This window comes from Mytilus californianus, unplaced genomic scaffold, assembly GCF_021869535.1.
Source record: "Mytilus californianus isolate M0D057914Y unplaced genomic scaffold, xbMytCali1.0.p SCAF_12, whole genome shotgun sequence".
NCBI lineage: Eukaryota > Metazoa > Mollusca > Bivalvia > Mytilida > Mytilidae > Mytilus > Mytilus californianus.
In genome coordinates, this window is record NW_026262604.1 from 18,285,396 (window position 1) to 18,311,396 (window position 26,001).

A 26,001-nucleotide genomic window follows, 5' to 3' on the forward strand; every position below is an offset into this window, starting at 1 on the left:
ACATGAAAATCAGCATATCAGAACAACACATAAACCTCATCTGTTACTCATCATGGTAGACTCACATATAAAAAATCAGCGCAAAATCTGAAGGCGTATAGAAAAAAAGTCCGTATAACTGTGATTTTCAACAGTTTCCAAAGTATAAAACCCATAATTACGGCAAAAATCAGCAGAGCAGAACGAAACTTAAACTAGATCTGTAACACTTCATGGTTAACTCACATACCAAAAATCAACCCAATATCGGAAGGTGTTTAGAAAAAAAATCCATATAACTATGATTTTCAACAATTTATCAAAGTCCAAAGCCTGTAATTTCGGTAAAAATTAGCATAGCGAAACTTGAACTTGATCTGTAACTCATTATGGTTAACTCACATCCCGAAAATCAGCCCAATATTTAAAGGCGTTTAGATAAAAAGTCCGTATAACTGATTTTCAAAAATTTATCAAAGTCCAAAGCCTGTAATTTCGGTAAAAATTAGAAGAGCGGAACGAAACTTAAACTTGATCTGTAACTCATCATGGTTAACTCACATATCAAAAATCAGCCCAATATCAGAAGGCATTTAGAAAAAAAGTCTGTATAATGGTTTGTTGCGGAATGACGGAATGACGGAATGACAGAATGATGGAATGTCAGAATGACGGAATGACAGAATGACGGAATGACAGACAATGGTAAAACTATATGGCCCCGACAACTTTGTTGCGAGGCCATAAAAATGGACGAAAAAAAATAGAGAACAGAGAATAATGAGGTGCTACAATATAAAGAATAGAGAAAAATGGACCAAAAAATAGAGAATAAAGAATAATGAGGTGCTAAAATCATGAAAATTTAAAGAATAGAGAATTAAACTGACCCTAAAAATTAAAGAATACAGAAATGAAGGACCCCATCCAGACCTTCATATATCTGTATGCAGATTTTCCTGAATTCACAATAATTATCCTCGCATATTATTTCATTCTTCAAAAATGGCAATAATAAATGCACACAATAATTTCTGAAATTACAGTAAAACTGTGCTACTAGTATTACTATGAATCAATAAATTCTATATAAGTGGTATGACTGAGACCCTGTGCTTCAATACTGCCTTTAGGAACCAGCTGTATACAGGTCTTCCTTGCCAATTCCTTTATAGCGGTTTCAATTATGTTCCTCTCTTTGGTATCGGCTAAAATCAACAAAATTGATTAGTTAAATAATTGATTTAGATTGGAGAATTTTTTCCCTGTTTAAATATTCCTGTTTATCTATGAGGGGCCTGATGGGTTATTTTCTTTCTTCGTGATCGGCGCATTTTTGCTATCGTGATCCATTTTTCTACAGATTTTTTTTTTATATTTTCGTGATCCGTGATCATGGAAATTTATTTTCTGTGAATCCTGATTGACAAAAAAAATCAACTCGTGAATCGTGATGAGACCCCCCCCCCCCCCCATCAGGCCCCTCATCTATTGTTATGCATGCTTATTTTTATTTGCAGCATGAACATTTATTTTCACTTTTGTTCACAATTGTTTCTGCACTCCCATCCACCCTTTTAGACCCTCTGCTACAGGATTAGTTGACCTTAAGACAGACCCACTATGACAGTTAATTACCTCTAATTGTAAAATCTTAACGAACAAGTCTTTTTGGGAATTTTCGGAAAACAGATGCACAAAGCAAATGAAGAGATAGTTAATAAAACTTGATAGATGGCATGTCAGCTTGGGCCTTGATTGCACATATTTCTGCAATCGAAAGTATGAGATGGCACCAGATTCTTCATAAATTCATTTTTTTTCCAAAAAAAAAATCGGGAAACACTTCCCATATCTTTTAATAATAAAAGTATAAATATTATTTAAATATACTTGAAATGTCAGAAAATTGGTTTCATTTAACTTGAGGTTAATTGTCTCAGGAACACTTACCTCACTTTTATTAAATCAGGGCCGTAACTACATTGAGACAAATGCCTCATGTAGGAAATTTCAAAACCAAACGCTTGTCTCCATATCAAATTGTGTTCACCGTGAGTGCCTTGCAAGAAGCAAGTTCTGTTCTCCCTCAGACGTAGCCCCTGATTTTTCGGGATCAATGTTTCTTATTTATTTGTCTTTTGTTCATTGATTGCCCTTCTGTATTCTGTTAGTGTTGCATTCATTTTGTAATTTAGTAATTTTATTATTAACTTGATCATGAGTTTAAAAAAACACACCAGCCACAGACTTAACTATGTGAATTACATTTTTGCTTTATCATGCATATTTGTCTGTTGATGTTGTTCCTAGAAACTTAAGTCTTACACTGAATCTATCTATAGCTTCTTGGGCCTTCAGCGGTTCAAAAACCCTTCAAAAAAAATTTTGCCTCGCTCCGCTCGGCGAAACATGTTTGCCAATACTTTTAAAAGAGCCTTAGTTACAACCAAACTTTAATACTGTGTATGTATGCAATACATGTATATGCATTGGGGAATATAGAAGATTCATTTCTGCAGAGGATAATAATTAATTCTGATTAAATGGTACATAATGACTTGACTATACATGAATTATTTTTGATAAACAAATAATTTAAAAATTGTATGTTTTCGAATATTATAAATATAGTTGTGAAAATAAATATTCAGTCCCTTGCTTTAATGAAAATGAAAAATCTTGCTTCAATAGTGCAGAAAATAGATAATCTGTCCTCTTAGTTTACAAAAATAAATAACCGATCCAAAACAAATCCTCCTGGCCCCCCCAGAATATCAAATGGTCGTCCCCTAATCTGTTTATTTTAAATCTGATGACAAAATGGAGGTCAAGTTCAATATTGATGATTGACACTTTTACCGTTCAGGAGTTATGGTCTTTGTGATATTGAAAATTTAATAGATATGGTCATTATGGTCAAATTGTTCCCATGAAAAGAAAATTGTTCCCATGGGAAGATAAATTGTTGCCATAGGAAAAGTCAAATTCCCATGGGAACTTTTAGCATTCTTGTTTTCCCATGGGAACTTTAAAGTTATTTCTTTAATATATATAAATACATCCTTCAAAACACATGAGGAAAGCACTCTACAATGAGACCAACCACATAGTAGGTGTTGAAAAATGCCATCTGTGACCAGATAACTTACATTTTCCTTTTCTTGCTCAACACCCATGTCAACCAACTGCTGATGGGTATATTTGATCATATCCATGGAATCTTCCTTTTCTTTTCTGTCAGATTCGGGATGTAATCCCTTTGGCTAACAATAAATAAGAAGAAAGTATATATTTTCAAATAAATGCAAGGTGTAATGCATAGTTATTATGTTATGTAATTCTACCACAGCCTTATATATGTTAGACTTACTACAACACCAACAACAACAACAACAACAACACTTTGTTTTAAGAGGGTTACACAGTTGGCTATATAGCTAATCTTCCCTGAGGCCCTCATCATAAAAATCAAACAAAATGTAAAAATATACATTGCATACATTAGTATAAAAAGACAAGTATGATAATAATGTTCAATACAACTTGAAAAATGTTATGAAAAAATAAACGTGATGACATAAGCAGTTTTCAATATTTTTTATACAGCTAGGTTGATTTCAATAAATGATCTGTTATTTTGTATTTGAAAGAATTAACATTTGTAATATTTCTTAACGGTATTGGCAAATTATTCCACAAGAATGGTCCAGAATACATAAAAGATTCTTTGAACAATTCTGTTTTTGGTTTAGGGGGTATGAGGTTTCCTTGAACAGCATTTCTCAAGGGGTATGGATTTCTGTCTGAAACATAATGAAACTTGTAAGATATGATGCTGCGTCATTTTTTAAGCACTTAAATGTCATCACAAACTTGTGATATTTTATTCTCTGTTCAACTGTCATCCAGTTTAAGTGTTTGAATAATTAAGGGCTTGGAAGGAGCGAAAGGGTCTGTTTCTAGTATTAATCTAGCAGTTCTCTTTTGTAATTTTAATATCCTATTTAAACCCTCATTGCTACAACTACTCCACACTATACAACAATAATCAATTGGTGGTAAGATATAACCATTATAGAATAATTTTCTGCAGTCTAGATTTAGAAATTTCTTAATCTTTAATAGTAGATATAGCGTAGATGAAATTTTTGAGCAGATCACATCAATTTGGTTTGTGAAAACTGAACTGTTGTAGCGTCACACTCACAGTGTCATGGAATAGAAGTTCCTTCATAATATAAGTTCCAAAAGGAAAAAAATATTCTGGAATATTATTTCCACAGGAATAAATAATACAGTATATGTTCCTAACGGAATAAATATTACAGTATATGTTTCTAACGGAATAAATAGTATAGAATATTTGTTCCAACAGGAATAGATATTATGACATTGTTTATAACAAAAATTCCAGTGGAACTTCTGTTAGGCGTAACAAATATACGTTGACAACAGATGACCATGTACTTTATCTCCCATTGCGATATTGGGAGCAGGAACTGGTCAACCAAGAAAAATGGGTTGTGTCAATGTATATTTTGTCCCCTAGAAACTTCCCAATTGTGAACTTTCCATTTCTATGTAGCAACATTCCAGCAGCGCCTGCATACGGAGTATATATCTCCCAATTGATACGATATTCCCGGGCTTGTGTTTCCTATCATGATTTCCTTGATAGAGGATTGCTGCTCACAAGGAAGCTATTAAGCCAAGAGTTCCAAATGGTGAAGTTGAAATCATCCCTTCGTAAATTTTACGGACACCATCACGAGTTGGTTGACCGTTATGGGATAACCGTTTCACAGATGATATCGGATATGTTCCTTATGTCGTAACTACAATACCCTTATCTTTTCACGAATGTGACTTACCGAATTAGACTATTTACCAGATTTGTAATAACATAAGCAACACGATGGGTGCCACATGTGGAGCAGGATCTGCTAATCCGTATGAAAATTTCAACAGGAGTTCAACTGGACTCCACCTGCACTTGAGACGTATTCCAGTCTGACTTTGAAAAATCCAGTCTGACATGAGCCGTACATGTACTTTTTCTTATACTTGGGTTATTTGCCAGCCGGTATTTTCTTAAAAGTCCAACCGCACTTTTTGTAATGCTGACAAGAAAATAAACACGGCTGGACTTTTGAGGAAATTTATTCCTTTCTGTAGAATGATCAGCAGGATATTTGTCTTAGAAAATTTTACATTCATTTATGAGCAGGAATTTAGACTTAGAAAATTTTCATCAGCCAAATCTACCCTTACAGAAATAAAAAGTTTGCCACAATAGATTCTGTTCTTTGAAAGGAACAATTCTTTCAAAATGTAAAACAGTTAAAAATGAAAGTTTGCAAGTAATAATACTTTTAGTTCAAACTATAAGAAGTGATATTTTCCCTAGATTTTCAATTCCATTATGGAATATTTAACATAGACTGTTGATGGAAAGTTAAAATTTAATTTTGGTGACCCAAATTAATGTGTTTAAATACAACAATTATTTAACATTTCTACTTTTTTCATAAAAAAAAAATACTAGCAACATCTGTTACAGGTTAAATTTATACATTTTCTAGTATATTTATATTTAATTAGATGATTAGATGAATGCATATTAATAATTATCATTCATTCTTTAACATCAATTAGAAACTTGAGCCATATAACAGTGATTTAATAGCAGTTATAAGTCTTGTAGAAATGTGCCATCTGTTTTCAATTAACCTCAGTCTGGACAGGTCACAGGAAGTACTATCTCCACAGAGATTGAGGCCATATGTAGGAGAACACATTTCGAAATACATATTTCTGCAATTACTATCACTTTTATTAAAAATTTCATAATTAAATATTAATAAGTGATTTTCTTTTTTTAATATATCACATATTCAAAATTAAGGCACATGCAATTAGTCATAAGAGGAACATTTAAAACAACTCCTTAAACAACCTCATGTATTGCATTAATAATAATACAACACAGTTTGAATTTGGAATAAACAGGAAGATGTGTCTTCTTTCTTGAACAAAATGAGAATTTTACATAATTGTGTGTAAAGCAAAATAGAGACAAATGTGCAAGACAAAAAGAAATAGAGAAAAAAAGGTGCAAGAATGGAATGTAATGGGCAACCAAAAAATTAAAAATAGGGAAGAAAGATAAAAAAAAAATTAAATAGAGATTGATCGTTGATTGTTGGCGTTTTAACGCCACTTTTAAGCGCCACAATTGGGCTATTTCGGGGCGGCCAGTTTTTATTGGTGGAGGAAGCCGGAGTGCCCGGAGAAAACCACCGACCTTCGATAGGAAAACTGACAATATTAGTCAATTAAGATTGGAGTCGAGTGCACCCGCACGAGCGGGGTTCGAACTCACAACCTAAGTGTTGACTGGCTAGTGATTACAGTAGTAGAACTACTAAGACCACTTGGCCACCGAGTCCCCAATTAAATAGAGAAAATAGGCAAAAATAATTAAAGAACAAAATAATGTTCAAATGAAGACTGCCACGCAGATCATCGTTTCTTTTTTAATTCAACAGTCTCAGATTGCCCTGTGTTTTCAATTCAACACATTTACTGGTCTCATCAAAAAATTACTTGTTGGAACATTAAGAAGCTGTGTAATTTCATATGCATAATAATTTTCACACACTAATACTCAAACTTAAGATATTGGTGAGGTGATTTGAATGTTGCCAATACTATATGCATTTGTAATTTTACCTGTTTTGAAAATTGTATACTAGTATTTCATATTTTTTTATTTCATTTTTTCATATATATATGTGTTAGTTTCATATTTTGTAATTGTTTGTTATATTTCATTGTATTTCATGAGGGTCTCAGTGAAGATTAGTTTTATAGCTAACTGTGTAACCCTCTTTAAATAAAGAATTATTATTATTATAATTATTATCATAATAGACAGCATTTTTATGGACATGTGAAAGGGGGTCTCATTGGGGGGTTCTGATCCCGGATCCCGCTTACTGTTTTGACAGATTCCCGTATCCCGCTTACACTATGTACGTAAGCAATTCTCATTTTTTTTGTATTTTCCCGTATCCCGCTAGACTTCATTTCCCGTTTTCACGGCACAATAATTTGACTTTCACGTGTCTTGCTTACAAAAAATCGGCAATCCCGCGTCACGCTTAGACCCCAATGAGACCCACGTGAAACAGTAATAATTCTCAATAAAAATTAAAAACAGTTTTAACATACAGGTTAAGTTAAGTTTGGGGTCTTTTTCAAACCTTTTTATCTTGTCCATTGACTTCTACAATCATAGACTCTATCATCTTGGCTAAAGTTGAATCTTGGTTAACATTCTACAAGTTTAAATAAACAATTAAATTAAAAACAATTTATATAAGTTAATCAGTTGTACTTTAATTTCTTTCATGAATAAATACAACACTGAAATTCTTAAAAGAGTTTCTTTTCTAAACATTAACTGTGAAGTATTTCAAACATACAAAAAAGTAAAATAACAAAAATACCGAACTCCGAGGAAAATTCACAGAAAGTCCGAAATCAGATGGTAAAATCAACAAGAGTGCATACGCTGAAATGTCTCGCCTTCTTTACTAATCATTGATATTATGTTGATAGTCCTAAATATAAAGCTTTTTTACAACTGTCACATAAACTTAACATTAACCAAGTAAACTAAACATTGACCAATGAACCATGAAAATGAGGTTAAGGTCAGATGACACCTGCCAGCTAGACATGTACACCTTACAAATTAGTACGAACTGTGACGCCCGTATATGACACGGAAACCAGGCGTAAAAATCATACTTTATCCGGGCGTCATTGCAGTGTTTAAGGAATGTATGTCCAGGCGGAAACCAGGCGGAAACCAAGCGTAACTGAGGCGGAAACCAGGCGTAAAATTAGGCGTAATATTTAAATGAGTACGCTTGGTCCAGAGAAAACCAGGCGTAATATGCAAATGAGTACGCCTGGTCAATAAATAAACCAGGCGTAATATCCTTACATAATACTACACTTATTTCAAATCAGTGTATTACCCTAGCTGTGTACTTTTGTGTATTTAATACAAACTTCTGTACTGTTGATTTAATTTCTCATTGTTTGACATAAAACTGGAAATATTAACCATTGAAGAAGCTAATATATAAATAAATACATTTTAAGACAGACACTGCCACTGGCTCAAATAAGTTTAAAGTTTAAATAAGAATTATGACAATTAATTTTTCTTGAAATAAAACTTAAGCATTTTAATTAACTAAGTTTTTTATAAATTAATGTCCTTTAAAATATAATGATAATACTGCAATTTAACTTCATGTAAAAGATTTTAATGTTATTATCCAAGGTTAAAGGTTTTGGGATTTTAAAATTACTGTTAAAACTTAAAACTTAATATCTTAGGTTATACTCACATAATTATTATTTACCATGTTTTACTTTCCATTTTTTCACAATTTTTATTAATCAATTTGATTCCATATTTCCAATTTCAAATTCTTTCAAAAAGCACAAAACAAGCTAATTATCCCTGAACATATGAAGCTGCCATAAGTCCAACTCTTGCAAACTAAAACCAAAGAGCCAAATTTTGAAAAAAATTCCCATGATCCTTTAAACAAAGCATTATGGGTATTATGATTTACGCCATACCAACAGTTTTACGCCCGTAAGAAAATTTACGCCTTGCTTATTTCAATTTACGCCAGGTTTACCACTTTTTTCTACGCCCGTAAGGACTACAAATTTACGTTTCCTGCTCCCTTACGCCTGGATCTAGACACGTAAGTACCACTTACGCCTGGTTTACGCCTTATTTCCAGGCGTAATACGCCTTATAATTTCATACGGGAATTCATTCCATATACCAAATATAGTAGACCTATTGCATACAGTATAAGAAAAACAGACAAAAACACAAAAACTTAGCTATAACCACTGAACCATGAAAATGAGGTCAAGGTCAGATGACACCTGCCAGTTAGACATGTACACCTTACAGTCCTTCCATACACCGAATATACTAGACCTAATGCTTATAGTATCTGAGATATGGACTTGACCACCAAAACTTAACCTTGTTCACTGATCCATGAAATGAGGTTGAGTTCAAGTGAAAACTGTCTGACCTTGCAAGGTACGCACATACCAAATATAGTTATCCTATTACTTATAATAAGAGAGAATTTAACATTACAAAAAATCTTAACTTTTTTTTCAAGTAGTCACGTGCACTGAACCATGAAAATGAGGTCAAGGACATTGGACATGTGACTGACGGAAACTTCGTAACATGAGGCATCCATATACAAAGTATGAAGCATCCAGATCTTCAACCTTCTAAAATATAAAGCTTTTAAGAAGTTAGCTAACGCTGCCACAGCCGCCGTAGCCGCCACCTCCGCCGGATCACTATCCCTATGTCAAGCTTTCTGCGACAAAAGTCGCAGGCTCGACAAAAACTCAAACACATCGAACTAATGGATAACAACTGTCATATTCCTGACTTGGTACAGGCATTTTCTTAGGCAGGTAGTATTGCAGTATTTAACTAACACGGATTGCAAATGACTGCATAATAATGTCAGATTTCTACAGATTTTGATGCAGAAATGCAATTTGTTTTTACAAAGACATTCAAGGAATTTTTTTATTCATATGATAATGACAAAGTTATTTTATTTACAGTAGTTTTTTGCTTATAATCAAAGTAACACATAAATTCTAATCTAATAAAAAAAAAAAATTATTATGTTAGTGTTCATTTTTACAAGATTTTTAACTTAAGAAATAATGGATAAATTTAAACTCCTGAAGTCAGTACCTCATTAATTGGTATACAGAGTACATTACTTTTTGTAATTTTCATCATTTATAGTCATATTTTCTCAAACTTAAAAAAACTGCATTAGTTCATGTCAAAACAAAATCAGAGCCTTGACTTGAGACCTAAATTTAGAGATACCGGTAACTGTATTGTATTTGAAGCTTTGCGGACGTCCATGGAGACAGGTAAACGGATATTTGCGACAGTAAAACTACTGATGGACTTCCGCAAAACTTCAAATACAATACACTTCTCTACTCTAATGCAAAATAAAAAAATCATTCAATTTTAGTCATTATTTCAGTGTAAAATTTTCATTAAACAAAAATTCTGCGAAATGATGTTATCTTCTTTGGCGCTTAAACTAGGTGACGTCATAGGTATTCTTCCGGCATCAAACGTAAACATCGGGCGTTTTCTGGCTTCTTGTCCGCTTCAGAATGTAATGAAATATGATAAAAAGAAGATTTCTAGGTGGAAAATGTGAGTTTTTTGTTTATTATTGAAGAAATTACATGTCTTCCAGAATTCAAAATGTCGGTTTCCTTAGTTACAGACAGGGAGATAGAGAATTTTACGCTTATTGTCATCCAATCAGAACCATTGATACAAAATAATTGCATTAGAATTGCATATAATGTGCTGCACTGGTTGCTGAAAATAGGCACATCTGATCTATGAATGATCTCATGTCCTTTAGCTTTCAATTCATACCAAAATATTTGACATAATTTGAGTTAAAGCTATGCCTACTTCGTCAGCATAGGAACTATTTTATTCAACACATTTAATATGATATGCTTCAATAAATTTATAACACAATATAAAAAAAAGAAGATGTAGTATGATTGCTAATGAGACAACTCTCCACAAGAGACCAAATGACATAGAAATTAAGAACTAGAGGTCACATTACAGCCTTCAACAATGAGCAAAAGTATATTCTTCCTGATCAGAACCAAATGAGTGGTTATATACCTATAGCTACATAGATATAGGAAGATGTGGTATGAGTGCCAATGAGACAACTCTCCATCCAAGTTACAATTTATGTTTGCTTAACAAAAGGTTTTAAGGTAAAAATGGTCTGCATGATTTTTAATTCTCTCAACCTAAAAAAAAATTAATTTAAATGAAATTCAGAAACTTTACAAAAACATTACTGAGCCACAATTTCATTAATTTAAGTTTCTTGATACTTGGTGTTTCCTTCTGAGAAAATGTAGAACAGAGAGAACAACAGTGCTGCTCACAAGGAAGCTATTAAACTATTAGAGTTCCAAATGGTGAAGTTGAAATCATCCCTTCGTAAATTTTACGGACGCCATCACGAGTTGGTTGACCGTTATGGAATAACCGTTTCACAGATGATATCGGATATGTTCTTTGTCGTAACTACAGTACCCTCCCTTTTCACGAATGTGACCTACCGAATTAGACTATTTACCGGATTTGTAATAACATAAGCAACACGACGGGTGCCACATGTGAAGCAGGATCTGCTTACCCTTCCGGAGCACCTGAGATCACCCCCAGTTTTTGGTGGGGTTCGTGTTGCTTAGTCTTTAGTTTTCTATGTTGTGTCATCTGTACTATTATTTGTCTGTTTGTCTTTTTATTTTTGGCCATGGCGTTGTCAGTTCGTTTTCGATCTATGAGTTTGACTGTCACTCTGGTATCTATCGTCCCTCTTTTTTAATCTAGTAGTGTTGATTATAAATCTGATATTAATCAACTTTCAATGGTATATTTAAACATGGTATAAAACACTATATAAATTTACATCCTGGTCCAGCAAGTCACCACCATTATTAGTAATTTCTTCTAACTTTTCCTGCAATTGTAAAAAAATTTAAAAAAATTTATAATATCACCCATCAAAGAAATTGTATTGTCCAATCGCAATAAGAATTTTCTTTTTTTGCTCACAGTTTATATAAAAGCCTACATTAAACAAAGAGCATTTGCCATGTAATTTTCCTTACAATTAGTTTTTCATGGATGCACAACTCACATTGTTAACAAATCATGTATCATCCCTTCCAGGAACTAATTTCTGCAATCATGCAATACTAATTTAATTTTTCTCAAAATTTATAATTTGAAGAATAAAATTGAGAATGAAAATAAGGAATGTGTCAAAGAGACAACAACCCGACCAAAGAGCAGAAAACAGCAAAAGGCCACCAAAGGGTCTTCAACACAGCGAGAAAATCCCGCACCCGGAGGCGTGCTTCAGCTGGCCCCTAAACAAAAATGTGTACTAGTTCAGTGATAATGGACGCCATACTAAACTCCAAAACATATAAATGAACTAAAATTAAAAATCATACAAGACTAAAATAACACAGTCCAGAGGCTCCTGACTTGGGACAAGCGCAAAAAATGTGGCGGGGTTAAACATGTTTTGTGAGATCGATCTCCACCCTCCCCCTATACCTCTAGCCAATGTAGAAAAAAACAAACACACAGCAATACGCATAGTAAAACTCAGTTTAAAAGAAGTCCAAGTCCGATGTCAGAATAGGTAACAAAAGAAACTAAGCCAACCTGGGAACAGTTCCTGAGCCAACTGACAATGATATACTGTAAATTCAGAAATTATTGCGATGTTTTTATTATTGCGAAAAATGTGACAGGGTTATAATCGCAATAATTTAAACTCGCATTTTGAAATTTTTTACATGAGTTAAACAGGATTTTTTCTCAATATCGCAAAAATTAAAATTGCATTTTAGTCTAAAATGACAAAATCGCAATAATAAATGCACGCAATAATTTCTGAATTTACAGTACATAAATTAACAAAGGACTACTAGCAGTTACAGTTACCGTACTTGACTTCTCACTTGAATACCATTGCTCTCCACTGCAGCAAACTAGTATTTTAATAGTATACTTCCCAACAAGGGAAATAATTTGTACTCAATTGTAATTTGAAAATCAGAATCAGGGCTTTTAGTAGCGAGTTTTGAGAAAGTTCTATAGTAATGATAATCTGTGCATAATCAATGTCTTTTCCCAAACAGAAAAATAAATGATCAAATTTCTTTCAAATCCTATTCAAATCTCTTTCAAATCGTGATTCTGCGATTTGTTAGTACCATTTGCTTGCGATTCATTAAACAAATCATAAACAAATCAGAATTCCCCAAATTCTGCAAAACTGATTTCATTCAATTGTATGATTTGTAAGCAATTTGTTTCTGTTTTTGCGTGATTTCTTTATGATTTGTTTACTTAGAATATCGTATGAAATGATTTGAAAAAGATTTGTTAACTTTGTTAGCTAAAATGGTGTGATTTCGTTATGATTTGTTTACTTAGAATATCATATGAAATGACTTGAAAATGATTTGTTAACTTTGTTAGCTATCATGGTGTGATTTATTGATGATTTGTTACAATGAATACAATGTTGTTGCATTAGGATTTTCTGGGTTTATCTATATCTCTGACATCCGGTTGAGATAAAATTCAAATTTCAAATACTGTTCTATATTAACTGAACAAAGAAAGTTGCAAGATGAAGAGTAACATATACTATCAATGATGACATACAGTGGTAATATCTCAGTCATTAACTTATCATTTCACACATTCAAATAATACTATTCAAAGGTGTTAAACTTTTAAATTCAGAAACTGTGCATTTCAGTATCTCGTAATAATTTTGTACTGTCAGGATTAATTTTCAAAATAAAAATGTGTAAAAGACGTGTAAATTTAACAGATCGAGACATGCAAATAAAGACTAGCTTCCCGAGTCAGCAGACAAAATTCACTGGCAAGTTTTATGTTTTAATTTTTCACGATGTTTACTGGCCAGGTCCAGGGCGGTAGGGGCAAATCTACATAAGCAGATTTGGACCCAGACTAAGACCTATCGCCTATTCGACATCCTTCTAGTGAACGTGGTTGCCCATGTGTTTGTCAAATCTCGTTAAAGTCAAATTCGGGAGAAGTAAGAGAAACCTTTCACAGAGGGAACAATTCGTCCCTCATGGCAACCAGAGAAAGTAATCCCTTAACATTAATAACAATCAGAGGAGTAGCTAAGGTAAAATGAAGACAAGTGCTCTTCAAAGTTTGGGGGTCTCAGGGGCAGAAAATATTTTTGATCTAGATGTAAATGATTTAATCTGTGAATTGATGATTGATGCCAATTTATTGACAATTTGATTGTGATTTGCTTGAGGTAGGAATATGATTTACTTCTGATTTGTTAATGATTTTATAACAATTTCAGATCGAGACATGCAAATAAAATTAAAACGTTTAAACCCGCTGCATTTGTTTGCACCTGTCCTAAGTCAGGAATCTGATGTTCAGTAGTTGTCGTTTTTTGATGTGGTTCATAAGTGTTTCTCGTTTCTCGTTTTTTTATATAGATTAGACCATAGGTTTTCCCGTTTGAATGGTTTTACACTGTCTAGTAATTTTTGGGGCCCTTTATAGCTTGCTGTTCGGTGTGAGCCAAGGCTCCATGTTGAAGACCGTACTTTGACCTATAATGGTTTACTTTTATAAATTTTGACTTGGATGGAGAGTTGTCTCATTGGCACTCATACCACATCTTCTTATATCTATTGTTTATAATTTCTTCATAATTTGAAAACAATTTGCTTGTGATTTGCTTGAGGTAGGAATATGATTTACTTCTGATTTGAAAAAGATTTGATAACAATTTGTTTATAATTTCTTTACAATTTGTTTGTGATTAGCTTGAAGTAGGAAAGCAATGACCTCCGATTTGTTTGTGATTTGTTGTTGTGATTTGTTAGCTCATTTGCATGTGAAATTTTATCACTTTCAAATCATAAAGAAATCATACGATTTGGTTATCATTTGTTACCATGATTTGTTCCTCAATTTTTTTGGGGGGTTTTTCTAGTGATCTGTTCTATATTTAGGCCAATAAAAACGACCAATATTTCTGTTAAAAACCTTAAGACATCCAAACTACATGTACAAGCCTCCTCATGGGATCTTTGATAAGGTGATGACTTTGCAATTTTATAGTGATTATTTGATTACCAGATCAAATATTTCATGTTTATTTGATTATTCTGATATCTTGGACTGTATTTTTGATTATTTGATTATCATGATTATCTTGTTTAAAAAAATAATTAATGATTGTGTGATTTTATTAAAAATATTTTATGATTATGTGATTACTTGCACATCCTAATGTGGGGCCACATGAACCTGCGTACCTCTTCTTTAGCCGGATCATCCATATCCTCTGAGGTTCCATCCAAATCTCTTTGTGTTTCATCCGCCACATTCCATAATGTATCCTCACTGTCGGCAATGTCATCTACAGAGTATCTGTCTAAATCTCGGAGTCTTACTTCTCTACCAAGGGAGTTCGTGTAGGTCTGTAATTGTCAAAATATGTTTCATGATAATCTTACATTAATCAAAGTTGAACTAGACTGCACTCTCACAGTAAGATTGAACTATACATTTTGTACTTGTAGTTTCTCAACATGCTCAGTATTGCTTTTTGAGAGCTGCACGTACATGACCAAAGTCAAGTTCCATGTAGGTCAGCAATTTGATTTGGTCCAATTGTGAGCCATAAAAGTGTCCTGTGAAAAAGTGTCCACACAGACACTTTTTCACAGAAAAGGTATATTTAAATGTGTCCGATGGTTTGAAATAGTGTCCATTCAATTGGACATAATTTCATGATAAAATAATATTAAAAATTCTGTCCTGCAAAGATTGATTTTCAATAAGAAGACACTTTTTCACAGTAAAAAGTGTCCCTCAAAGGGAGATAATAAAAGTTACTGAAATCTTTTGGCTTATAATATTTAATTTTCTATTACTAATTAAAACAAACCAATTAAAAACCTGTTATAATTTGATAAAAACAAAAAATGGAAGGTGTTAAATTCCAAAGCATTTTCAATTATCTTAGCTATAAAGATGTCGACAAAAAGTATCCACCAGCCTCAACTGTCACAACCCCAAGAACAAGAAAGGTCAAATAAAGGAAGAACAGATTTTATGAGTACTATTCTTGAATATTACATGATTTTGTATATTGAAATGAATTACACGTATAATATTATCCACATAGTTCATATTAAGTACTATTAAATATATTACTGTTTTTGTGTGTATTATAGTACATGTTTTATTGTTATTATTTTATATGTATAATTACACATGGTGATAATCACATTTTGTATGAATTCAATACTTTAGTTTACATGCCATGTTTCAATAGAGACAAAACCCCCCTTCTAATTTTTAAAACTTCAATTTAGATAAAGAACTGAAGCTATGTAACTATATCTTTTGTAGGTATTGCGAGTGGACACTTTTTCTCATAAAATACCGTCATTTCTATGATTAGGACACTTTTTCATATGAAATATTGTCTTTTCTCATGTTTCTTTGAAAGACACTTTTTGACATCTGTAGACACGATTTCATAGGTAAATATAGTCCGGACAATATTTCATAATAACATTATATCTGTGGACACAATTTACTGTGAAAAAGTGTGCAGTGGACATAATTTCATGGATAAAGGATGAAATTTAAAAAAAAAGGCAGGACAGGTCAGTTTTGAGTTAAAAAAAAAATGACAGGATGAGTGAATTGGCGAAAAAAAAAGGCAGGATGACAATTTATGTAAAAAAAGTCAGGATAAACTAATAAAAATAAGGCATGACCGAATAGAGTGAAAAATAAAAAGGCAGGATAGAGATTAATCATGTTAATTACAACAGAAAATAAAATGCTTCGCTGAGCGCAGCCTGATACGACCGCAGAGGTCGAACCCTGAACAGTTGGGGCAAATTTGGACACAATATTCAAGCATATTCAAGCTTGATACTGTCTGAATTTGGATTGTGATCAAATTTTTGACATAATATAGGATTCTAACACAAAATAAATGTGGTCAAAGATCTTAAAAATCTATTGAAATTTGAAAAATTTTGAAGAAAAAAAAATATGGAACCCCTTAAAAAAATTGGAAACCCCCCCAAACTTTTTCTACCCCCCCCCCCCCCCCATTTGGAGCAATTACCCCCAAACTCAATCCCAGCCTTCCCTTTGTAGTATGGAACCTTGTAGTACAATTTTAGAGAGATCCATACACTTAAACACAAGTTATTGTCTGGAAACTTGAAAAATGCTTGTTTTTGGCACATTTTTTGCCCCTGATTCCTGCATGTTTGGGGCAATTACCCCCAAACTCAATCCCAGCCTTCCCTTTGAGATATGGAACCTTGTGGTACAATGTCAGAGAGATCCATACACTTACACACAAGTAATTGTCCGGACACTACAAAAATGCTTGTTTTGGCCCCTTTTTCCTAAACTGTTGGTACCATTACCCTCAAAATCAATCCCAATCTTTCTTTTGTGGTATTGAACCTTCTTGTAAAATTTCATAGAGATCCATTCACTTAAACTAAAGATATTGTCCAGAAACCAAATGTGTCTTCGGACGTTGACGACGACGCAGACACAGACGACGACATCATAGCATTATACGAACCAAATTTTTGCGGTTGTATAAAAAATGCTGGACAAAATTTTTCATCCTACCCCCCATAAAAATCAAATGGTAGCTCCCTAAATCATGTTTGTAATTAAATTCAGTAATTTTCTGACCAGAAAATGACTGAAATAATGCTGGGAATTGCAATAAATGTTTATATTATTAATTCGTAATTTTAACTAATTTAATGCGTTCAGGCTGGGATAGTCACATGTTAAACTATATTTTCGAAGGTAGATAGAAAACGGCGGATAGCAAAAGTATATTGCACGGTTATTTTTAGAATATCAAAAAACCGATATACTTTGTGACGTCATCTAATCAATTTCATGATATTGTTAAAAGTTTTTAAAAAGTGTATATTTATGATCGATTATTCGAAAAAAAAAATCAAATACATGACATGGTAAAGTATATATTCTAAAGGTTTTCTGACTTCGTCTCCTTTCACCAGGTAACGCCTGCCTCACATTCGTCACAACTCGGCCGATTCCGTACCTGGATAGAAGGAGAGTAGCGGATTCACCCGAGGATTGTCGATTGGCCTGCCTCACTCAACGTCAAAAGTAACATAAAAAACCAATCGGAACTACTCGGCCTTTCTGGTTGCACGAAGAAATAATTTACTGCATAGCGAGAATGGCCGAGTAGTTACGATTGACAAAAAACTTGCGTCTGAAAACTTGACGGAAACGGCTGAGCGGTTGTTAAATACGAGTCAATGACGGAGAGACGTAAAATGTCCGCAGTCGACCGTTACAAAATGGAAAATATTGATAATGGTGACCCCCCCCCCCCCCCCCCCCCCCCCCCCAAATGGTGAATGCTGCATTGTCAAGTTACTGGAATAACGCACTCCAATATTTGATGCAGATCGAAAAGAATCCGTTAAATATTTGCCGCCATATCGGTATCTGTATAAGGAAATCCCTCCTTCATAGGAGCGCTTCGTTGCGAATATATATTCTTAAAAGTCTATATGTACACTAAACTTAAAGATAAAAGGTATACAAATATATTTTACATCTCATGGAATCCGAAATCCGCATACTATACTTGACAACACTACAATCAACAGTTTTTTGGGGTCTCTTAATTGACGTTCATAAAAACATTTATCAAAATAAGATCGATGATAACGGGAATATATATACTCTACAAACTGATAGACATACGTTTAGCAGATAAATGATATAATAACAACCTGTCAATTGTGAAACCAAGAACCAGGAGATATATAAGATTTTTTTTTATTAATCATGCAATCATGGTGCCCAAAATTCAGTGAGCAATACAATCCGACAAATGAATTATTCTCGGGGGGGGGGGGGACTTCCTGTATGAATTAAGGTGATAGGACGTGCAGCTGGAATAGGCCACATTTTCCAGCTTGAAAATATGTGAATAGGTGGGTAAAACTATCAGAAACATATGGTAAGGTCAATAAAGTTCCAATTACTTGCATATCATATGAAAAGCCCTGTCATTTTTTCACAGCCGAAAGTCTCGCCGTAAGTAAACATCACATACAAAATCTTAGCCTTAAATATTCCATTTTACCAACACACCACACGAAACCCAACCAATATGGGAAAAGGTTACAATTTTACCTACGCAATATATGAGATCTAAATTATCATGAAAAGGGTGGGGTAACAGAATACCAGCGACAGCCCCTATCAATTAAGCTGATTTTGAAGTGCCCCTCCCCCGAGGAATAATTACACAAAAAACCGAAAGTATTATTAAAATGACTAGAGTGAAGATATCCCACATGATGCTAAATATAATACATGCCCAGCATATTGAGCGATACCAGAAAAGAAACTTTTGCCAATAAGATACTTCATTATTAAAAGTATTGAGAGATTGAGACAAATCTGGGACTATCATACTAACGTCAATATATCATGTATATTATGACCCAGGAAAAATGGAAAGATATTTGTATAAACAAAAACAGCATTACAATCTTTATACTGGACTGTACTTATTTCAAGGACGTGTTCATCAAAAGCAAGATCGAAATGTGGGACTTAAAAACTTTAACAATGAACATGTATTATAAAATGCACAAAACCAGACTAAATTTGATCAAATCGTGATGGCTACTGATACTCATCACTTTACTAGTGATAGATTTAAAGTTGTCGTCGTCCTGAACAAGCATGAAATATTTGCCACTTGACGTTAAGCAACCAACAATCAATCAAAGTTGTTTTAGACTTTACTAACTGTATATAGTGTATGTACATAGCTTCATGACTTTTTATTAACGTCCAGTTCCAAATATTTAGGACAAGAAACAATAGTCCATCTGCAGGTCGAGTATGTCGACCGAGAAAAAGGTGGGCAATAAAAGACTCCCACAGGGCCACATGAGATAAAGAAGTTAGGAGATATAAGCTGAAATTTTTACTTGCTGGATTATAATGAGCCTATTATTCTTGTTAAGCAAAGACCGAATATTTGGGGAACATAGACATGAACTATCAGAACCTTTATATAGCAGATTATAAAAAGGGTTTACTGTATTGAAGTCATGACTGGAAACTCACAGTAGAGAATACAGAATAAAGTACCAACGATAAAGAATAACGATAAAGATTTTTTTTTAAAAGGTGAGACATGTAATACTTGATCTTATATACGAAGAATAGAGAATACACATGAAGCAAAATAGATACAGAAAACCCTCTTATAAATATGTGCATGCCCTTTTATTTATGTTTTGTATTTTGCATAAAACGGCATGCTTTTTAATGTGAAGAACGGTGAAAGAGCCCACCAGATCTCATGCAACTCTCATATTATGACTTGTTCTTGTGTACATATATGACGACTTTAAATAGTATTGACTCACTACAAATTATCACAGGATTTAAATAAGCAAACCAAACCATTGCTAGACACGAGGTCACGGTCAGAACGACACGAATCCTCATCTGTCTGTCAAATTCCAACAATCGCATTTTCAGTGGCGGATCCAGAAATTTTCATAAGAGGGGGCCCACTGACTGCGTAAGTGGGGGCCGCTCCAGTCATGCTTCAGTGATTCCCTATATAATTAACCAAATTTTTCCCACACTGTGAAAGAGGGGGCCCGGGCCCCATCCCCCCTCCCCCTAAATCCGCCTCTGATATTCGTGAAAAATAATTCATCCGAAAAGTAACGCGATCTGCAACCAATACTAGTGTGTTTTCCTGTCCCTTTAGCTTGATAAATATTTGGCCCTTTTATCTAAGGAGAGTTCGGAATAACGGAAGTCGAATGGAATTTATGATTGGCCTGCAACTAAATTCTATCGACTCTAATTGGTGGGCCATAACACATTTTGAGATAATTAGATCAAGGATAATTATATACAATATATGTACATTGTCGGAAAATATAAAATTTATTTGTACGAGCTTAAGAAACAAGTTGAAAAGCGACGCTCGTCGAGCTTTTCTTCTGTTTCGTAGCGAGTACAAATACATGTTATATTTCCGACAATGTACATATATTGTTTTTATCCTGCAAGTAACACCCGGTACTTGAGCGTTTGTTGTTTAAATCCAAACCAATGCCTCTGATTTTTCAAAGATAGCGATATATATATATATATATATATACAAGTCTAAATTGAAAACAACGTTCAAACCTATGATTGCGTTGGATAAAAACCGAAATTTTTATACGTGTGCATGCAAAACAAATTTCTTGGTAGAGGGATCTAAATACAGCACAAACAACATTTTTCAAAGACCAAAAAAGTGAGAAAGTATATTTTAACAAAACGCATTTGACTAGCAGGTCGAACAACGGATGTTCTTAAACCCTGCTGACTGCCATTGGCGATTGCCAAATAAACGGATCACCAGATGTAACAAAATGGATCTTAACATATAAACAAGCCTAAATTGAAAACAATGTTCAAACCTATGATTGCGTTGGATAAAAACCGCAATTTTTATATGTGTGCATGCAAAACAAATTTCTTGGTAGAGGGGTCTAAATAAAATTGAGAATGGAAATGGGGAATGTGTCAAAGAGACAACAACCCGACCATAGAGCAGACAACAGACGAAGGCCACCAATGGGTCTTCAATGCAGCGAGGAACTAAGACAGATATATATATATAGTTGAAACGCGAACGGCGAAGATGAATGAACTGTTACACAGAAAGAAATATCCTTATTACCGCTTGCTCAAAATGGAAGCGGGTAACAGGAGACTTTATATGAACATGTACGAATAAAGCAAAAATTTATTTGTGTACCTGTTATTTGTACACTAGTTAGCTGATTGCAGGATAAATATGTAAATTTAACGCCCAGTAAATGCAAACGAAATGTTACATTGCAAAGATGAAGTATGACCAAACATATGATTTCTCGGCCATATGGGGGTCTTGAAAGGGTTTACAGAATAAAGAATAGACACAAAGTGTGCAGAATAAAGGGCATAAAATAAAAAATAGATAATATTATGCAAAATTAACAAGGAATAGAAAAAGAAACGATCAAAAGATTAAAGAAACTAATGATCCACAATCCAGCAGACCCTCCAAGATGATTAAATGTTTAAGATTGAATATTTTTCAATCCATTACATGTATACGGACAATTGAATCGCAAACTTACGAAGATGGACGGATGGATTCATTGGTGGTTAACGTCCAGTGGCAATAAGATATTAGACGATATCATGACGAGTACATGTTAATATGCTATGATTATATACCTTGATATGTACCAGACCCGACACGCTAAGTCATATGTTTACCGTGCTATCTTCCAAGGAAACACTAGTGTGCAGACAGAATCATAAATCCTACTCACACATTATTCTGACTATGTTCGGTGTTTGCTCTTAATCTTGAACGTCCCGTGCTAAGCAGACCAATTTTCAACAGAAAGGGTGTCACATGTGGAGCAGGATCTGTATATTATAAAGTATATTCCGGAGCACCTAAGATCACCCTCGGATTTTTGTGGGGTTCGTCTTGCTCAGTCTTTAATTATCTATGTTATGTTTTGTATACTGTTGTTTGACTTTTGGTAGTTTTCCGAGAACCTAAGGTTCAGATTTTCAATCAAATTAGCAAAATTTGATGAGGATTGCAGATGACTAATGTGATTTCTCATTTAAAAGAATAAATTTATATTTTAAAATTTTAACTTATAAATTATAATAATTTTACTAGCGTAGATTATTTTTGCTTGATTTTTTAAATGTTTTAGAATTGGCATTTTAAGGGGAGGTAACTCTGAAATAGTGCATTTTCTGAAGGAATCTACATGAAATTTTGCTAATTTATATTTTAGCCAGAAAAAAACTTACGGTGACCCTATCTTTTCTTTTGATATTCTCAAATCATTTTCTAAATATTTTATTTTACAATTCTATCATTTAGTTTAGCTTCTAATCACATAATGATGTTTTTTCCTGTATAATCCATACAAAGTGTGTCATTTTGTCACAACCTGTAGCTTGAGAGAATGCTCAGTGACATATAATTTTAATTATATTTTTGAATATATCACAATACGTTTTGGCTAAGTATGAACAAATTCTATCAGTTTTAATTTATACTCCTTAAGGTCGATATTCAATAAACTACATAAACATTAGCTCTAAGTGAGCTTTTCAAATCGAATAACAAAATACATTTGTATATACACACAAGTCATGAAAACAAGACAATTTTAAACATACAGTGCACGGTAAGATACCATAGATGATATACAAAAGTTAAAAGGCATGGTATGGTATGCAAAATAAGTATATCTTAAAACATAGCACAAGTTAGAATGATAAACACAGTAGATAATAGGAATTAAGAAAGATAAACGAATTAAACAAAATAAAAATAAAATAAAAAAAGCATAAAAGCACTATATGCATGCATTGCTCAAGCATGAGCTGTTATTTGGATCCAGTGTGTGTACCAGTTTTTTTATGTTTGGTGTCTTTCGTGTCTTTGGTGTCTTTCGACTCATATCCGTTGTTCGAATCGGTCGGGGACGGAACCCGATACTTCCCGAACTCGAACTGACCATCTGATTCAATATGAAAATAAGGAAATATATGGTTTGATTGCCAATGACAACAACTACATACCAGAGACTAATGGACGATAATGAAAACAACAATAGGTCAGCGTAAGACCTTCAACAAGGAGCAAACCCTATAACGTACAGTAAGCTGTAAAAGGCAACGATATGACAAAAGGCGAAACAATTAAAACGAAGAGCTGCGCCATGAGCGCATGATACGCCCGTCGTTTTTTCAACGAAAAAAGTTCCATTTCTCCTCAATGTCATATCAGAAATTTATAAAAAAAAAACTATAAACGGAGCGTATTTTGATAGATATAAACCAATCACCAAAGGTTCATGAAAACTGCTCGAAGCATTTTTGAGTTATTGTTCGAAAACTGGAAAGCCCCCCTTTTTTATGAAAAAAATCCCATAAAAAAAGGAAGCCAACGAACTAACAACAAAAACCATAAACGAATACAAAATTAATACTATAATGGCAGATAGCGACCAACGACAAACACTGAATTACATTCTTGAATAGGACAGGCACATTTATACTATGGCGAGATTTAACATGTGCGTGAGCACTCAAACCTCCCCATGTCTAGGCTAGTGGTGTAACAGCACAACACAATATTCTTTTCGCAGGAGTAGCCTTGAAAGTAAGGTGACAGACTTCTGAGAGTGACAATAAATAAAAAAAAGACTTACGCATCTTAAGTCTAATAGTCTAGAATTAATAAGTGTTAAATTTTCCTTTTTTTTTGTCATCTTTTTTTCTTTTTGTCCAAAGAGTGGGGCCTTTAATGGCCCCGGCTACGACGCATTTTAACGAACAACATCAGTTGGAAAAGGCTCAACTCATTCGATCGCCACTCAACACACTCACAAAAAACAACCAAAAAAACTAACAAAAATAGCGGTAGCACGAACAGTAGGAACTCAATCATTTTTGTCATGTCCCCGAGTTGATTTTACCAGTTAATTGTTTACGACGAACTTTTAATTGTATATATCTATACTGCATGTATTTAACAAACGAAATACCCATATAAATGATCTGTATAGCAACAAAAAGTCACATGATCTGTATAGCAAAAACAAGTCACATGATCTGTATAGCAACAAAAAGTCACATGATCCGTATAGAAACAAAAAGTAACTTACCCTAATTTCAGTCTGAAAATCTTCTGTGTCATCATTTGACAAATCTAAAATTAAGTTTATTTATTGATCTTTAATAGGTATCCTTTCGATTATTTATTATTAAAACAGTTCAAACTTGTAAAAGCAATAGTGTTTTCAAAGCAGTGTATATTTTAATTAGCTGGACCACAGGCGTGTAGTTTAGGACGATTTCATGTTAAAAATGAAATAGTTTCCAATCAAAAGGAGGGTCCGCCACTGCTTAATGTATGTACAGGATGATGATTTTTTTCATTGCATTGAATGATAAATTTTCTACTTTTAAATCACTATTTTTTTTTCAACCTTCACATACGGTTTCCTTTAATTCGAAGAATTTTAAAAGGGTTCTTAAACGTGACTGCCAATTTACCTATCTCGAAAAAACAAGGGGAAAGTCGATCACAAGTATTTCTCCAATCCCTTGACAAGAGACAACTTCTTAAAATTTGAATTAAAGAGTGCACTTCTTAAAGTACAATATGTACTAGATTTTGAACATATTTGGGTTACGCGAAATTGTTTTTTTTTCTCACAATTTTCTTTTGAAATAATAAAATCGAAACAAAATCAAAAGTGAACTTTACTTTTCTGCTTTTTTTTTTTAATAATTTAGGCCTTTTTGTAAATCTTACTAAATGTCTGAGTCCAGAAAATCAATATTCATTGGTTAATAAGTTACATAAGTCACGATATTTTCTAGGGATAAAGAATTCCCTATGCTTAAGGAAACATTGAGTGTGTGTGTGTGAGGGGGGGGTGTATTTTTTTCATTCTGAAATTTTTTTGTACCACGCAATCAACATATATATATATATATGGTCAATGCATAGACTTTTTACAAGCCCCACTCCTAACGTTGCTTTGTTAGTGACCCCTTACAAAATTCTGGATTTGCATCGGATATGGGTAAAAATCAAAATTCAATATTCATGACAACTAACAAATATATATAAACATGCTTTATTACCTTTAAATGATTTCTTCAAATAATGTGCATCAGATATTTCAAGACACAGAACAAAAAACACCAGAAATTTTACGGGAACCATATTCCTGCCGTCCGTGCAGTATGCTAACCACCGTCACAATGTTCTTTAATAACATCTCAAACAATTGAATTGTAAGAGTTTTGAGGCACCAACAAGGTATTTTCTCGTGTTTTTTTATAATTGATTCATGCAAACATATTATACGAATGCCACCATATTTTAAAAAAAAGTATTAACGAAAAGAATAATTATCCTAGGACTGTTTGATTTCATGTCATAGATTAATATAGTATATCATTTCATACAATTAAATACCTGCCTATAAGGCGCTGATGGGGCATATTCTATACCACGTCATTAAGAAATATCCTTAGCCAGTTTGGTTCCAATCATGTAAGGGAATAAAAATTAAAAAAACTATAATATTAATTTTCTATTTTGTTTC

The 26,001-nt window shown here is 33.4% G+C and overlaps 2 protein-coding genes across 2 annotated transcripts in view; both read right to left on the bottom strand.

Annotated features, from left to right (window-relative positions):
- LOC127721479 (MAM and LDL-receptor class A domain-containing protein 1-like) overlaps nucleotides 1-1,186 on the bottom strand; it is a 39,469-nt gene extending 38,283 nt beyond the window's left edge. The window contains exon 1 of the mRNA XM_052228225.1: nucleotides 1,049-1,186. The gene's annotated coding sequence lies outside the window, so the exon portion shown is untranslated. The remainder of the gene's footprint in view (nucleotides 1-1,048) is intronic.
- LOC127722319 (uncharacterized) lies at nucleotides 1,164-25,646 on the bottom strand. Its single transcript, XM_052229207.1, has 7 exons — nucleotides 25,535-25,646; nucleotides 24,547-24,590; nucleotides 15,040-15,204; nucleotides 11,604-11,654; nucleotides 7,248-7,322; nucleotides 3,132-3,245; nucleotides 1,164-1,187 (listed from the first exon to the last, which is right to left on the bottom strand). The coding sequence occupies exons 1-7, from the start codon at nucleotides 25,614-25,616 to the stop codon at nucleotides 1,164-1,166; spliced, it is 555 nt and encodes a 184-aa protein (XP_052085167.1). The 5' UTR covers nucleotides 25,617-25,646.
- Between the last annotated feature and the right edge of the window lie 355 nt (nucleotides 25,647-26,001).

Excerpts from the sequence above, each read along its gene's own strand:
- LOC127722319 (XM_052229207.1), bottom strand. The coding sequence starts at position 25,616 with ATGGTTCCCGTAAAATTTCTGGTGTTTTTTGTTCTGTGTCTTGAAATA. Across the intron at positions 24,591-25,534 it reads TTTGAAGAAATCATTTAAAG|ATTTGTCAAATGATGACACA; the intron begins GTAATAAAGCAT and ends ACTTAATTTTAG. Across the intron at positions 7,323-11,603 it reads GTGACTTGCTGGACCAGGAT|AATGTTAACCAAGATTCAAC; the intron begins GTAAATTTATAT and ends TTAAACTTGTAG.